This window comes from Silurus aristotelis (genome assembly GCF_946808225.1).
Source record: "Silurus aristotelis genome assembly, chromosome: 7".
Taxonomy (NCBI): domain Eukaryota; kingdom Metazoa; phylum Chordata; class Actinopteri; order Siluriformes; family Siluridae; genus Silurus; species Silurus aristotelis.
The window spans coordinates 29,548,459-29,564,978 of NC_139580.1; the positions used below are offsets into that span (position 1 = coordinate 29,548,459).

General features: G+C 40.1%; 1 protein-coding gene across 2 annotated transcripts; it reads right to left on the reverse strand.

The window, feature by feature from the left end:
- Positions 1-37: 37 nt before the first annotated feature.
- On the reverse strand, positions 38-2,307 carry sco2 (synthesis of cytochrome C oxidase 2). Of its 2 annotated transcripts, XM_083546480.1 has the most exons (3): positions 2,159-2,282; positions 1,960-2,068; positions 38-1,025 (listed from the first exon to the last, which is right to left on the reverse strand). In XM_083546480.1, the coding sequence occupies exons 2-3, from the start codon at positions 1,994-1,996 to the stop codon at positions 100-102; spliced, it is 963 nt and encodes a 320-aa protein (XP_083402606.1). In that variant the 5' UTR covers positions 1,997-2,068; positions 2,159-2,282; the 3' UTR covers positions 38-99. The 2 variants fall into 2 exon arrangements, with proteins under 2 accessions (XP_083402606.1, XP_083402607.1); XM_083546481.1 differs by lacking the exon at positions 1,960-2,068 and having other exon boundaries at positions 2,159-2,307.
- Positions 2,308-16,520: the final 14,213 nt, after the last annotated feature.

Sequence of the window (16,520 nt, forward strand, 5' to 3'; positions counted from 1 at the left end):
CATATTAACTGGTTATTAAGTCCAGACCTCATCTAACTCATATTCAGATATTTTTTATTTTGCAAGAAAATGTAATACACTCTCCCTGTATCAGACTTTTCACTGCTCAGGGAACAACTTCACATAATTCTTTCTGTGATGACGAATGCTTTTAGCAATCTGCATGGCGTTTTTCATCCGGTTGTAATAGTCCACAAAAAGGCCATCTGGATTAATGAGATATATAAGGATGGTGTGGTCCACTATATAGTCTCCATCGTCATCCTTGGGTCCAGCACTTGCATAAACCCTGTAAGCCCGTCCAGCTTCCTTTACCTCCTCAGGTGTGCCTGTCAATCCAATCAGCCTTGGGTGGAACTCGCTGACGTACTTTGCCATAGCAGGAACATCATCTCTCTCAGGATCAACTGTTATAAACAGCAGCTGCACACCAGGCAGGTTTGACTCATCCAGCAGCTTTAACACACTGCTCATCTTTTCCAGCTCATCAGGACAGATATCAGGGCAGTGTGTGAAGCCAAAGTACATGAGCACCCACTGCCCCAGGAAGTCTTTTTTGGTTCGGCGCTGACCAGTGTGGTCCAACAAGCAGAAGTCTCCCTGACCGATGGCCATGTTCCTCAACTGCTCTATCCGCTGCATTTGCTGCTTCTGCTGCTTTTCCTCATGAACATACCACCAGGTGCCAATAATAGCACCTCCAATAATTAGTGTTACAGCCAGTCGTGTTTGGTGCTTTATCCTGGATGGAAAAGACTTTGCAGGTTTTTTATTGTCCTGAGAAAATGTAGCTCGCTGATGATTGAATGATTGTAACAGAAGAGCCCTATTATGAAGCCCAGTGAAATGTATTTGTTTTCTATTTTCACACTTATTTGTGTGTAGTGCATAGCACCGTAATCCAGTTGCCATATAATATAACGAGTGATATGAAAATGGGTTGTGGTTGGCTTGTGAAGTTATTTTCAGTATGGCCCATGATTTCTGGTAACAGGCAAGAGGTCTGACACAGAACATCTTCAGACCTGGAGTAGAAAGAAAAAAGGTTTTGTTTCAGGAAACCAATACTGAAATAAGAACACTTAATACTTAAGTCTTTTCCAACTTTTGCTTTGAACAATGTTGCCTTATCACCTAAAATAAAAGCCTGTAGATACACATTCTCCCGAAAACCCTTCGACTTTTCTCTGATTGAAAAACATGCAAGCTTGCAGTCTTATTTCACATAAACTGGATTAAATCAAGGTTTTATAAGTGGCTGGTACAGGAAAGCTCTATGCTATGTCTGCTTTTCCCTCACAGAAGGAGCAAGAGAGATTTCTGAATTAAAAATGTAACACAGCAGGACATTACTTTTAGAAAGATGTAGTTTTTCTCATTACTGAATCAATCATTTGCCTAATTCATAATAAAAGGTTTGACTCGAGTACAGTAAAAGTAGTAAAATAAAACATTTTGTAGAATGTTATTGTATTTATTTGTGTTAAGCTGCTTAATGCTGTCCATTAATTACAGTGTTTAATAAAACTGAACTGAAATGAATATTTGTGGTTTACTGACTCCCAGGTTCTAGTGGGTCAAGTGGTGGTGCTGATTTTTAAATATAATTCATTGAAAAAAAGTGTGTGCGTGTGTGTGTGTGTGTGTGTGTGTATATATAAATTAAATAGGGAACTGTCGCATTTCTTAGATTTCGAGGTGGCTTCAAATTCCGCATAAACTTCAGTCAATCAGAAACGGTTAATAATAATAATAATAATAATAATAATAATAATAATAATAAAACCCTGTGCGCTCATTTGTCACTGCGTTGAGCAGCCAATCAGAGCGCTGGATCCGACAGTGAGTGACACTTCACCCGGAAGTATCTTATCCGTACGTATGATGGCGCCTAACTATACACATGAGATCTTCTTGTCCCTGATCTCGGATGTAGTGAGCCATGTGCAGAGTTCAGACCTGGAGAAATCACCACTAAAAGATCACCAGGCCACATTAGTGGTGAAACACGTGTTTACTATCCGCCCTCCGACCTTCTGACATCACAAACGAAAACCTTCCTTTCAGTCTCCGTGAAGACACACACACGCGTACAGAATGATCAGTAATTCAACTGTGATTTATCAAAAGCTTATAAAGGCTACATTTACACAAGTACCTGTGAAAGAACTGACGCTGATCTCTGCCGCTGTTCTTTTCACTTCAGGATCAGTTTCATGAACAGCGTACCGCTGCAGCCCGGAGACCTCCGAGAGGGAGGGGCTTCACAAAGGGGCGGGGTTTATGCAGAAATCCACAGGCGCGGTGAATGACGAGTTTATATTAAATGATATTAATATAAAATGATTATATTAAGTTTTTTATATTACTTATTAAGTCTTTGTCATGCGTATGTTAAACAGCCACTTTATTTCTTAATATAAAATTTAATGTAGTTACTGCATATCTTCTCTCCTGCATCATTTATTCCTTTTATGAAAGTGAATAAAAACGATTAACGCACGTTCTGAGATTTGATCCTCGGGGCGCCTCGTAGTTTTATGAAGTTAAGCGACCGCGGTTAAGATGCATCTTAAAAATACACGTTTAAACCAGCCGCACTTTTCTTTGTGTTGCGCGTCTAATCGTGCATTTACGGTATGGGTGCTGGGAGCGGTCAAAATAACCGTAACGACGCTTCAGAAAGGCGTTTCCGTTATTAACAACAATAATACATGAACAAATTAAAAGCCTCAGTGCATTTTTGAACATGTTCCACGTTCAAACACTTACATATTTCTAGGTTTTCTCATTCTTTTAAATTATTTTTATTTAGAGTGTCCCTGTATATTATACTTTTACATTTCAAGTCATTTTACTGCACAGTTTTTGTGAAAAGTGAAGACAAAATCAATCTAAACATCATTGAATTTAATCCATGTTCCATATAAAAACTCTCATTGAACATATTTTTTTTTTATAGGTTTGCTCATTCTTTTACATTATTCTTATTTAGCATGTTTAGAGTGTAAAGGAAAATGTTTTATGAGTGTTTGAATGTGGAATATGATTGAAAATGCACTGAGGTTTGGAGTGATTTTGATCTCATTTAGCAGAAGTTTATTTTCTACCTTGTATGATTAGGCACAATTTCATAATGTGAGATTATTTGATTTAAGTGTGAAGGATCCAGGGAATAATCTTTAGTTGACCAATGCACTTCTATAATGTGCCTTTTGTTGTGATGCATCATAGCTTATCTTATCATTATCTTAGCTGCTTTATAATACAATTGATGTTCAGTTCATCCTTACAGGTGTAAAGTTGGACACTACATTGTATTAGTAATTCTAAGTGATGTTACATTCAGGTGAATATTCACATTTGTTTTTGCTTAAGTGTGTTTTCTTTTGTTTTCAGCATACTTTTTGAACCTGCTGTAAATTCTGTATTGTTGTAATAAACATTTACATTAAGCAAGCATATTTGTTCACTCCTATGTTAATGGTTATTAAAACTTAAAAAAATATCTCTATAAGTACATTTAGAACACAAGAAAAGAAAGTGTGATTTGCAATTAATAACGAGTTAACTGTGGACAATCATGTTATATATGTATATATTATATATAGATATAAATTACTGTATATATTTAAATTGTGATTTAGTCTTTCTTTTGCTTATAATCTTTAAGATTTCTCAAAAATTGAGGCTTAATGTTTACCTAATCAGGATGACCTGAATTATACTTGTCTCATTTGTCTTTAACAATATGGACAGCATATAGGTATGTCTTTGTTAGGTGATTTTATGGGTTCTTTATAGGATCTGTGTGGGCAAATTTAATTAATGTTTTAAATACATTTTTATATTTTAAACTTATTGCTTAATTTCGGTAAAAAATAAGCAATAAGTTGGAAAACCCAGCCATTAGTGTTGCACAAGCCAGTGCACTCTTAGTGCCGGTCCCAAGCCCGGATAAATGTGGAGGGTTTTGTTATGAAGGTCATCCAGTGTAAAACATGTACCAAATCAAATATGTGGATCAAGAATCTGAATTTCATACCAGATCAGTCGAGGCCCGGATTATTAACGACCGCCACAGGTTACATTAGCCAACAGGGTACCGGTGGAAATTGGACTACTGTTGGGCGAAGGAAGAGAAGGAGAGAAGGAAGACGTCTAAAGAGACAGCAGGGAAAGGAGAAGTGGAGGTTCAGGTTGTACATTAAATGTTGGTACTATGACTGGTAAAGGGAGAGAGTTAGCTGATATAATGGAGAGGAGAAAGGTAGATATGTTGTGTGTTCAGGAGACTAAGTGGAAAGGGGGTAAGGCTAGGAACATTGGAGGTGTTTAAACTGTTCTATCATGGTGTGGATGGAAAGAGAAATGATGTAGGGGTGATTCTGAAGGAAAAGTACAGTAAGAGTGTAGTGAAGGTGAAGAGAGTTCCTGATAGGGTGATGAACATGAAGCTGGAAGTTAAATGTCATCAGTGCCTATGCTCCACAAGTGGGTTGTGAGATGGAGGAAAAGGAAAGATTCTGGAGTGAGTTGGATAAAGTGGTAGAAGGTGTACCTAGGAATGAAAGATTGGTGATTGGGGCGGATTTCCATGGACATGTAGGTGAAGGGAACAGAGGTGATGAGGAGGTGATGGGTAGGTATGGCTTTAAGGAGAGGAATGTGAAAGGGCAGATGGATCATAGGGTGACGTATAAGAGTGGAGGAAGGTGCACACAGGTGGACTATGTTCTATGTAGGAGATGCAATCTTGGAATAAAGGGAACAGCTCTCTCTTGGCTCAGGTCTTATTTGACTGATCGCTATCAGTTTGTTGATGTAAATGGTGAGTTCTCCACACTCTCTGAGGTAAAGTTTGGTGTTCCTCAAGGATCTGTCTTAGGCCCACTGCCTTTCTCTTTATATATGCTGCCTCTGGGTGAAATGATACATAAACATGGTATTCGCTGCCATTGCTATGCTGATGATACACAGTTGTATATTTCAGCAAAGCCAGATGAGAGAGATCAGCTTAACAATGTTGAGGAGTGTGTAAAGGACATTAGACAGTGGATGCTTGATAACTTTCTTCTGCTCAACTCAGATAAGACGGAAGTACTTTTACTAGGACCACATGCAGCTAGAAGTGAACTTTCCGATTACGTAGCATCTCTGGATGGTGTTTCTGTTTCAGCGTGTACGGCTGTCAAAGACCTTAGTGTTATTATTGACCCGAGTCTTTCCTTTGAGGCTCATGTGAATAATATTACCAGGATCGCCTTCTTTCACCTTAGAAATATTGCTAAAATTAGAAATATGATGTCGTTACAGGATGCAGAAAAACTAGTTCATGCTTTTTTTACATCTAGATTAGACTACTGTAACGCTTTACTGTCTGGGTGTTGGAGCAAGCGCATAAATAAGCTTCAGTTAGTTCAGAATGCAGCAGCAAGAGTCCTCAGTAGATCTAGGAAATATTACCACATCACTCCTGTTTTAATCAGTCTACACTGGCTCCCAATCAAATATTGATTATAAAATACTACTACTGACGTATAAGGCACTAAATGGTCTCGCAGTATCTGAGTAAACTTCTGTACCAGTTCTGTACCAGTATGATCCTACTTAGATCAAAAGGGGCAGGCTAACTGTTGGTTCCTCAAATAATGAAAACTACAGCAGGGGGCAGATCTTTCTCCTATAAAGCCCCAAAGTTATGGAACAGCCTTCCAATCAGTGTTCGGGACTCAGACACAGTCTCAGTGTTCAAGTCGAGGTTGAAAACATATTTATTTAGTCAAGCCTTTCATCAGTAGATTTTTTCTTAGGTAAAGGTGCAGATCTGGAGGAACATGGATATAGAGTGTTTGGTGAACTGGGATATTTGTGTGCTGTCATCCCCTCACATTCACACGTTCACAGGTCACAGGGGCAGGCTCCAGTGACCACTGTTCCTGCCCCTCTCCCCTCCGTGGATCTTCCCACTTCGTCCAGGCCTGCCTCTGGATAGTGTTCTCTTCGACTTGAGGCCACTCTGTGCAACTTGGGACGGTTTCTCATCAACGCCTTGGGTGGTTCCATGAAATTCCGGAGTAAGAACGGGCACTTTGAGGATGGATTGGACTGTAGTTAATGTCAACAGTCTGCTACATTGACTCAGGACTACTTTTCGCTTCTGATCATCATGACTGTACACCGCAACATCTTATATCTGCTATAAATGGACAATCGGTGCAACCCAGATGAGGATGGGTTCCCTCTTGACTCTGGTTCCTCTCAAGGTTTCTTCCTTATGTCATCTCAGGGAGTTTTTTCCTTGCCACAGTCACCACCGGCTCGTTCATCAGGGACAAACTTACTTATAAAAAACATTCACTTTTAATCACCACATTTTCTGTGTTAAGCTGCTTTGAGACAATGTTCATTGTTAAAAGCGCAATACAAATAAAAATGGATTTAATTAAATTTAATTGAACCTGAAGGAGATTGGAGACTGTAAGGTGTTGGCAGGGGACAGTGTAGCTAGACAGCATCGGATGGTGGTCTGTAGGATTATTTTTGGAGGCAAAGAAGAAGAGGAGGAGAATGAAGTCTTTAAGAAAAATAAGATGGTGGAAACTGAAGGAGAAAGACTGTAGTGTGAGATTCAGGGAAGAGGTCAGACAGGGGCTCAGTGGTGGTGAAGAGGTGCTGGATGATTGGGCAACTACTGCAGATAGAAAGGAAGACAAAGAGACGTCGTGGTGGAATGAGGAAGTGCAGAAAAGCATAAGGAGAAAGAGGTTGGCAAAACAGAATTAGGATCGACAGAGTGATGAGAAAAGTAGGCTGGAGTACAAGATGATGCAGCAGCAGGTGAAGAGGGATGTGGCTAAAGCCAAGGAAAATGCATATGAGGAGCTGTATGAGAAGTTGGACACTAAGGAAGGAGAAAAGGATTTGTAGTGATTGGCCAGGCAGAGGGACCGAGCTGGGAAAGATGTGCTGCAAGTTAGAGCAATAAAGGATGGAGATAGAAATGTGTTGACTAGTGAGGAGAGTGTGTTGAGCAGATGGAGTGAGTATTTTGAGCAGCTGATGAACTAAGAAAATGAGAGAGAGAGAAGGTTGGATGGTGTGGAGATGATGAAGCAGGATGTGGATAGGATCAGTAAGGAAGAAGTGAGAACAGCAATTAACTGGATGAAGAGTGGAAAGTCTAGATGAAATACCGGTAGAAGCATGGAGATGTTTAGGAGAGATGGCAGTAGAGTTTTTAACCAGGTAGTTTAACAGGATTTTGGAAGGTGAGAAGATACCTAAGGAATGGAGAAGGAGTGTGCTGGTACCGATCTTTAAGAATAGTAAAGATTGGAAGTCAGGTGTGTCAGAGAAGTATTTGAGGGTGGTGCAGGACATGTATGAGGACAGTGTGACAGCAGTGAAGTGTGCAGTAGGAACGACAGACTGGTTCAAGGTGGAGGTTGGACTGCATCAAGGATCAGCTCTGAGCCCTTTCCTGTTTGCAGTGGTGAAGGACAGGTTGATGGACAAGGTCAGACAGGAGTCTCCGTGGACTATGATGTTTGCGGATGATATTGTTATTTGTGGTGAGAGTAGTGAGCAGGTTGAGAAAAGCCTGGAGAGGTGGAGGTACGTGCTGGAAAGAAGCGGAATGAAAGTCAGTAGGAGTAAGAGAGATTACATGTGTGTGGTGAAGGTGAAGGAGTTTGGGTACCTGGGGTCAACAGTGCAAAGTAATGGAGAGTGTGTTAGAGAAGTGAAGAAAAGAGTGCAGGCAGGGTGGAGTGGGTGAAGAAGAGTCATAGCAGAAGTGATTTGTGATAGAAGAGTATCTGTGAGAGTGAAAGGGAAAGTTTATAGGACTGTGGTGAGACCTGTGATGTATGATTTTAGAGACAGTGACATTGAGTAAAAGACAGGAGGTGGAGCTGGAGGTAGCAGAGCTGAAGATTCTGAGATTTTCGTTGGGATTGACGACAATTAACAGGTTTAGAAATTAGTTTATTAGAGGGACAGCGCACATAGGACGTTTTGGAGACAAGGTGATGGAGGTGAGATTAAGATGTGCAGAGGATGGACATGGGTTATATCGGTATAAGAATGCTGAGGATGGAGCCACCAGGTAGGAGGACAAGAGGAAGACAAAGGAGGAGGTTTATGGATGTGGCATGCAGGCAGTGTTGTGCTCGTTACTAAAAAATAGTAACTAGTTACAGTTACTTGTTACTTCATTCAAAAAGTAACTCTGTTACTTTGTTGATTACTTCCTCGTGGGGTCTCAATGATCCTAAGGAAGGTGAGAAATCAGCCCAGAACTACACGGGAGGAGCTGGTCAATGACCTGAAAAGAGCTGGGACCACCGTTTCCAAGGTTACTGTTGGTAATACACTAAGACGTCATGGTTTGAAATGATGCATGGCACGGAAGGTTCCCCTGCTTAAACCAGCACATGTCCAGGCACGTCTTAAGTTTGCCAATGACCATTTGGATGATCCAGAGGAGTCATGGGAGAAAGTCATGTGGTCAGATGAGACCAAAATAGAACTTTTGGGTCATAATTCAACTAAACGTGCTTTGGAGGAAGAAAAATGATGAGTACCACCCCAAGAACACCATCCCTACTGTGAAGCATGGGGGTGGTAGCATCATGCTTTGGGGGTGTTTTTCTGCACATGGGACAGGGCGACTGCACTGTATTAAGGAGAGGATGCCATGTATTGCGAGATTTTGGGGAACAACCTCCTTCCCTCAGTTAGAGCATCGAAGATGGGTCAAGGCTGGGTCTTCCAACATGACAATGACCCGAAGCACACAGCCAGGATAACCAAGGATATGCTCTGTAAGAAGCATATCAAGCATATCAAGGTTCTGGCGTGGCCTAGCCAGTCTCCAGACCTAAACCCAATAGAGAATCTTTGGAGGGAGCTCAAACTCCGCGTTTCTCAGCGACAGGCCAGAAACCTGACTGATCTAGAGAAGATCTCTGTGGAGGAGTGGGCCAAAATCCCTCCTGCAGTGTGTGCAAACCTGGTGAAAAACTACAGGAAACGTTTGACCTCTGTAATTGCAAACAAAGGCTACTGTACCAAATATTAACATTGACTTTCTCAGGTGTTCAAATACTTATTTGCAGCTGTATCATACAAATAAATAGTTAAAAAAACACATTGTGATTTCTGGATTTTTTTTCAGATTATGTCTTTCACAGTGGACATGCACCTACTATGACAATTTCAGACCCCTCCATGATTTCTAAGTGGGAGAACTTGCAAAATAGCAGGGTGTTCAAATACTTATTTTCCTCACTGTATATGCTACTGTCAGGGTACGGACCAAGGGTCGGACGTGGAAGTAACTCCATCATGTTTATTCAGAACACACACACACACACACAAGTCATGTAGAGTTACTGTTGTGTATTTCGTCGTCTTGATGGAGTGTAGCTGTCGGTTGGAAGGAATCTCCGTAGACGCAGTTATTTCGTGTAAATAATGATTTTTATTCAGCACAGAAATATAGCATCTTTACAGGCCTTCCGGTCAAGCCTGGAGTCAGCACGCTCTGATTCAAAGTCTGACTCCCGATCCATGGCTGCACACTCATTATATATTCTGATCATTCTCTGGGTCCGCCTCTTAATGTATAACAGATGTATTTGAGCCTACTGTGCAATAATGTTTATCTTAAAGAGAAACCTGTCTTTGTCCAGATTTAATATATCTCAAATGTACCAGCGCTAACTTTCCCAGACCATTCATCTTAACATACAGTGAGAACGGGTCAGAGGTCTTTTCCCAAGAGGACATGCATCCTGGATCATATTCTATACTTCGGCTTATACTGATTTAAGGACGACCATCCGTCTCATTTTCCCAGTCACGGCTCATAAGATAAGCACTATGGGCCTTTCATACATTTGGCTTAAAGGAAAACATCTGGCCAGATGGTTCAGTAATTAACTTTGGCCTTTCCAGGACTGTCCCCATTTGTAGAATTGTATGAGTTAAGGCTTTTAGATATTACACATTTAAGATACTATACGTTTAAGACACTACATATTTCCCCCCTTCGGGGGATCAATAATCCCACGATAAACAAAAAAATATAGCATACATATTCATCATTGGTTACAGTAATAATACATTCTGTCACAGAACCTTAACAATATAATGAATTTATGGAGTGTGAGAGAGAAAAAACCTGTCAGGCAGCCGTTTCTCCTTAGATATCCTTCAAACAATCAAGACAGGAAAACCGCTCTCACGGCCCCTCTGCCCCAGGTGGCCACAAATTGTACTCCAGCCCAATCAAGATTTTAACAAGAAGTAATACATATGCATTGGTTATGTATCAGAAGAAACTTAAAAACTATCATGACTTACTATGATTACTACTAGTATAAACATTTTCTATCAATGTCACTGGATATACTGTAACACATAAAATCCTATAATAAACATATATATGTGTATGGGGAAAATGTCCATCCGCGGCTGCGTTGATTCTCAGTATGGGGTCGCCGATGTGTAGAAGCACAGCATTCCTCGTTCCGAGCCCTCAAATCTCCCCCAATATTGTTTTCTTGGAGAGATGAAAAGAAAAAAAAAAACAACCAGTATCGTCTTCTCAGGCAACAAATGAATCATATCACATTCCATTCCCCCCTTTCACCCGAACACAGTACAGGGGGAAACTATTAAAAAGTAAGCCTATAGCCAAATAACATGAAGAATCACAATAAGAACTAATATCAAAACGGATACTTCTCCATCAGTTCACCATCTAATTCCATTCCATCCTCATCTGTTGTTCGCAGCAGCGCCATCTGGGTACCGTCCCCAGGCATCACAACTCCAACCCATCGCAATATCATTGCTTTCGCAAAGGTCAGCAACAGCGTGCAAAAGCAAAACATCACACACAACGATACGACAACTGCCATAAAAATCTGTACTAGGACTGCACCTAACGGCCCTAATTTGTCTTGCAGCCAAGAATTAGCAGACCATCCGGCTCCTTCAGCTGGACCGAAGGCATCTCGTATGTTTCGCAATGCCTCTATAACACTAGTCATATTATCAGAAGAATCGGGGATCAAGGTGTAACATGCGTCACCAGTTAAGTTCAAAGCCACACAAAGGCCACCTTGCTTGGCCAATATATAATCTAACGCCATGTCATGCTTTAGCAGGGTCAATCTGTGACTTCTTTGAGTATTAGACAGAAAATCAAATCCCCTTATTGTCTCATTGGCGAAACCCTGTAATGTATAAGTGATGTTATCAATATGATCAGCTAAAAATGTCACACCATACCATGGGAACAGTCCTATACCCCACTTTTCTCCTAGGCTTATTCTTCAATGGTATGACTCCAAATTATGGAACTGTGCCAATGCTCTTTTCCTCCTATTAGCAGAAACAACATTTGACTGATTTGTATCAGGACCGTCTCCCTTCTGTACTGTAAAAACCTCATATGGGAGCTTCAGTTTTGCCATGTAACAGCATCCTATCCATCCATAAGGCAGAAATATATATGCCTTATCACCACAAACCCACCAAATATCTCTAAAATTTCCTATTGTCACATTTCCAGGCAAATCTTGATTCCTTACCATCAAAGTTTTACTATATTTCTGATGTGGCGCACGAAACTTTACTTCATACAACTTACTAATATTTTTATTATCATGTTGGCCCAAATTCATCAAATAGCTGTCACAATCAGATACTCCCATATACATCCCCGAACCAGTATACGTTTCATTTGAACAGAAACAACCAGCAGCTTTCACAGGTGTCACTTCCATCGGCTCAGGGACTGCTGTTATTATATTTTCATGTTGATCCAGTAGATTCACATAAGGTAATTCTTCCAACCATGAACAATCATATTTAGGTCTAAACAGACTCCTTGACAAAGCCATTATTATATCCGTTGATGCCTGCTGCTGAAACAACAACCATGATAATGCAAAGGACTGACACCTAATAGTTAGTGGTTCTGGCACCGTTTCTAAAATTGAAGGCCATGTGCCTGGTGATGAAACTTTCACCACACATGGACAATTCAAATTTCTAACTGATCTAACAGAATGAGTTATCTGCTGGAACCATAAGTTCCTACTTGCCCAGGGGTCAGCAATCTGTAACACCGATGAATCGAAACCATATGCTTTCCAGTCACTGTCTCTCTTTTGCAAAGTACGAACTTGAGTAGAATTAAAATAGTCACTCATTGTATCTAATATATTTTCCTGAGTTATCTCAGCTGAGGCTACAACATGCTCATCCCACATCTGTTTCCCGGCCTCAAAGGTCTCTTCTCTACCATTTACTGTAGGCTTTGTTTTTAACATGGGTTCCTGAGTCATATTTAACACTTCTGTCGACTCTAAGGTCACTACGTCCGGCGCCTGTGTTACGTTTACAAACTTCACAGGCTTCAAAGGTACTGGCACTATTGTATCATTATACTCTTTTACAATTGTAGATAAAGTAGGAGTAGTCTGGGTTAATGTAATAACACTCTTAGTTGTACCCAGCACTACTGTAACAAGCTCTGTTTGAGAATTATTCATTCTCGGAGTAGTCATTGCATTAGATTGATCTTGAACCTTTGTAATATCCGCGACATTCCCACTAGGTTTCAAACCTTTTATCACAAGTGTCACTTTACGCGTTACATAATCATCCTCCCAATAATTAAGAATTGGCACAAATTTAAATGCTGGTTCTAAATAAGTGCACACATATTCACCTGCATCTTCCCATGTAGCATTACGCAAAACTAGTGAACAATCCGTCTGCATCTTCACCAACTTCATGTCATTGTACAAAAAATATTTTCTTTGATCGCGAGGCAAACTTTCAAATTCAGGTCCTGTCAACAACACATCTTCACCACGATTATTCCTCCACTTAGGAGGATTAGTACTACCAACATTCCATCTTCCACATTGACAAGGAAGAACAACCGCTGTACCCTAACTTAGCTCTGATAACAACCTTCGGAGGAGAGGGTGTTGTAGCGATCTGCTGAGGAACTATAGCCACATGGGCTCTAGTTCTTGTATCGTTTTGGTCTAACCCTTCTCCGAGCCGGCCTCGGACTCCTTCTGTCAGCTGTCTCTCTTGATTCTCCTGCAGTTGAGTTACAGTCCTTCTTAACCTGTGACGCATTTCTCTCCACCGCCACAGGCTCTGCTGATTCTGGAACCTGCTGGAAATCAATGTCCCCAAATGTTCTTTCCTGTCCGTTAACTGTACTGTCATTTCTGGCATCATCAAAAGCATACACATCATCATCACCATTGCCCATATCACGGACAATCTCCCCTTCTGGGATTTGACTCTGGTTATTGTCATGCATCTCTTCTTCTGCTGCATGCTCACCCATACCTTCTTCCAATTCTCTTGAACCTTCAACATCCTGACTCTGGGAACACGTTATCTCCTTTTTTGGTGCTTTAACACAATGTGATAAATGATACCACGTTGGAGACCCTTTGACCTGGACCGCTGTTCCAGTACTGCGGACCACTTCAAATGGTCCTTCCCGACGTTCGTTATACCACTTTCTTCTAAACACTTTCACAAACACCTTGTCTCCGGGTTGTACTGTGGTGCTCTTTTGCTCATCAAGTTTCTGCTGCGCCTCGTCTTTCCTCTGCCTGTCAAAAACATATGTGGATATCTTTTTATGTAAGCTGACCATATATGTTACATAAGTTCGCATTTCGTCTTCCAAAAGTGCTAGACTTGGACCTTTCCCACTGGTACGCAAACAAGGAGTCGGCATCCGTCTTCCCGTTAGCAACTCATGAGGTGTCATATGCAAATCACGCAGCTCACTTGATCGACACGCCATCAGTGCCAACGGAAGCGCTGCTACCCAATTTAAACCCGTATGCTGACAGATCTTAACAATGCGATTCTTTAAAACACCATTCATTCTTTCACACATTCCTTGACTTTGTGGGTGGTACACTGCTCCAAGACGCTGTTTAATTCCTAACTTTTGTAAGATTAATTTGACTGTTTTATCCACAAATTCTTTACCGTTATCTGAGGATATTCGATCCGGAAGTCCCCACCTGCTTATAACCTCTCTGCACAAAAACTTGTTCGCATACCACAACTACAGGAGTGATTATTTTTGACATTATGACAACTTTCTGTATTCTTGTACGCATAAATTGATACCAACTACCAAATTAAAGATTACTTAAATTTAACTTCAACAAAAACCCACAAACAAATTGTAAAACGCGCATCAACAACCCTTGAACGAGTACAAATCAAATGATTATCTAGTTAAACACCATGACTGGTCAGTCCGTTGCCAAGTATCCTTTAAACTGCATAACACAAAGGTCACACACAAAATGTAATTCACTGCGTTACTTCTCAAGCTGAGAGATCAAACGGCACAGTAAAAATATATATTTGGATACGCACACACATGTTCAAATACAAGTCCAAGCATTTAAAAACTTTATTTATTTATTTATTTATTTATTTATTTATTTATTTATTTATTTATTTATTTATTTATTTTTGATAAAACAGCACTGGCCTTAATCAACCAGAAGCCATGCGCTGACCATGTTGTTTCGTCAGCGTGCTTCAATCCGTGTGACGTTCTGAGCAACTGTCTCAGCAACGCGCACACACACCAAAGATTCAACAAGAGAGGCAGACAGGACCTTAGATCCTTTTTTAGTTCTCTACAGATAACAGCTCATACTTCACACACACAACGTCCATCAGCATTCAGGATTTTATACTCTACAGATTGCTTATCTCCTTTTAACCTCTAAACATCATTATTGCTTAAACTTTAATTTATTTTACTTTAATAATCACCCCCACTTTTCATCAATCAGTATTACTCACAACCAATACATATACATATACAATAATCACTTTTATTATAATAGTTGCTCATACACACACACACACACCCTCATTAACTTCTCTACTTGAAAATGTCCTTTTTTGGGAATTATATTATTCATTCGTGGCAGGGGAGTGTTTTGTCTCACTGTAGGGATATCTTTATTCATTCAGTATTAAGGGGCTTTGACTTCGTATTTAGGTCCTCTTTAGAGGCTCATAAAGTTATTTAGCCATAAAATATTTTCCCAAAAAGGCTCATTGTTTTTATCTTGTCTTTTGTTATTTAACAGAAAAAGGTCTTCCGAAGGAAGCTCATAAGTTTTAACAGATTCAGTCCTCTCATGTAATGAGGCTCATTGTTTTATTCTTAATAGAAGATAAATATCATCCTTATAGTTACTAGAAACTAACCCTTGTTTTCCACCTTAACTCTCCTATGTATTTATTCATATATATATATATATATATATATATATATATATATATATATATATATATATATATATATATATATATATATATATATATATATTTATATCACACATCTCAGCACATACTGCAATCAGTCACGCACACACAAATTTTCCAGAGAGTGAGAGAGAGAGAGAGAGAGAGAGAGAGAAGGGAGGGGGTCCCACCCAGAGAGAGAGAGAGAGAAGGGAGGGGGTCCCGCCCGCCCGCAAGGGAGTGCAGACCCTCACACGCAGAGAGACAGAAAAGCAGAGGGAGAGAGAGAGGGGGGGGGGGTTTCGCCCACAGCGGAGAAAGAGGTACTTCACTCGTAGCTGAGCGCACACGCGCAAACACAAACACACACTTAGTTCCGCGCGCACAGAAAGGGAGAGACACCCCTTATCTTCTCTTATTATTATTTATTTATTTATTTATTTATTTATTTATTTATTTTATTTTATTTTTATTTTTTTTTTTAAAGCGCACACACGTTTTCCCTAACACACACACACAAATTCCACATACACTATAGTCGACTCACTCATACAAACTTATAGCATGCTATTTTGCCGCACCTTTATTCTATTTTCTCTTTATTTCCTTTCTTTATTAAATTTATGCTACCTCTTTGATATGCAGAAATTCAAATGACAGTTGCATCATCACCTAGCTCGTCAGCTAATTAGTCAGAGTGGGAACTTCAATTGAATTTTAATTCTGCATCATCCAGTTCCCAGAACTGACCTGAAATCCACCTAGTGAATGCCCAGGTTTTGTGGCCTGACTTAAATGTCACCTCCCTGAGGGTTTTTGTCCAAATCTTGCGGCTTCCTCTTTAAACCTTATTCTTACTTTTCCCTTTTTATTTCAACCTTTATATTCCTGTTTTCCTTTATTTCCTTAACTTTTTTACCATATTTTACTCTTTCTCAGAGTCATTCACCTTTTACTTTTTACTTTAGCTTCACCTCTTATTTTCTTCACTTCTCTCTTTATTCCTGTTCCTTTTTTTTTTCTCTTGAACTTTTTACTTCACTTCTTTTCTATTGTAATTCAACGTTTAATTTTCCTTAAAGCATTATTACAGTCAAATCCCCCCTTTTGCGCTGCCCAGCAGTGCAAAAAATTAAGAACGGAGAGCCACCCAAACCGACAATCACAACACAACACTCAAC

Coding starts and splice junctions, on each gene's coding strand:
- sco2 (XM_083546480.1), bottom strand. CDS start 1,996: ATGTGGCCTGGTGATCTTTTAGTGGTGATTTCTCCAG. Junction 1,026..1,959: donor TTTAGTGGTGATTTCTCCAG/GTCTGAACTCTG, acceptor TTTCTACTCCAG/GTCTGAAGATGTTCTGTGTC.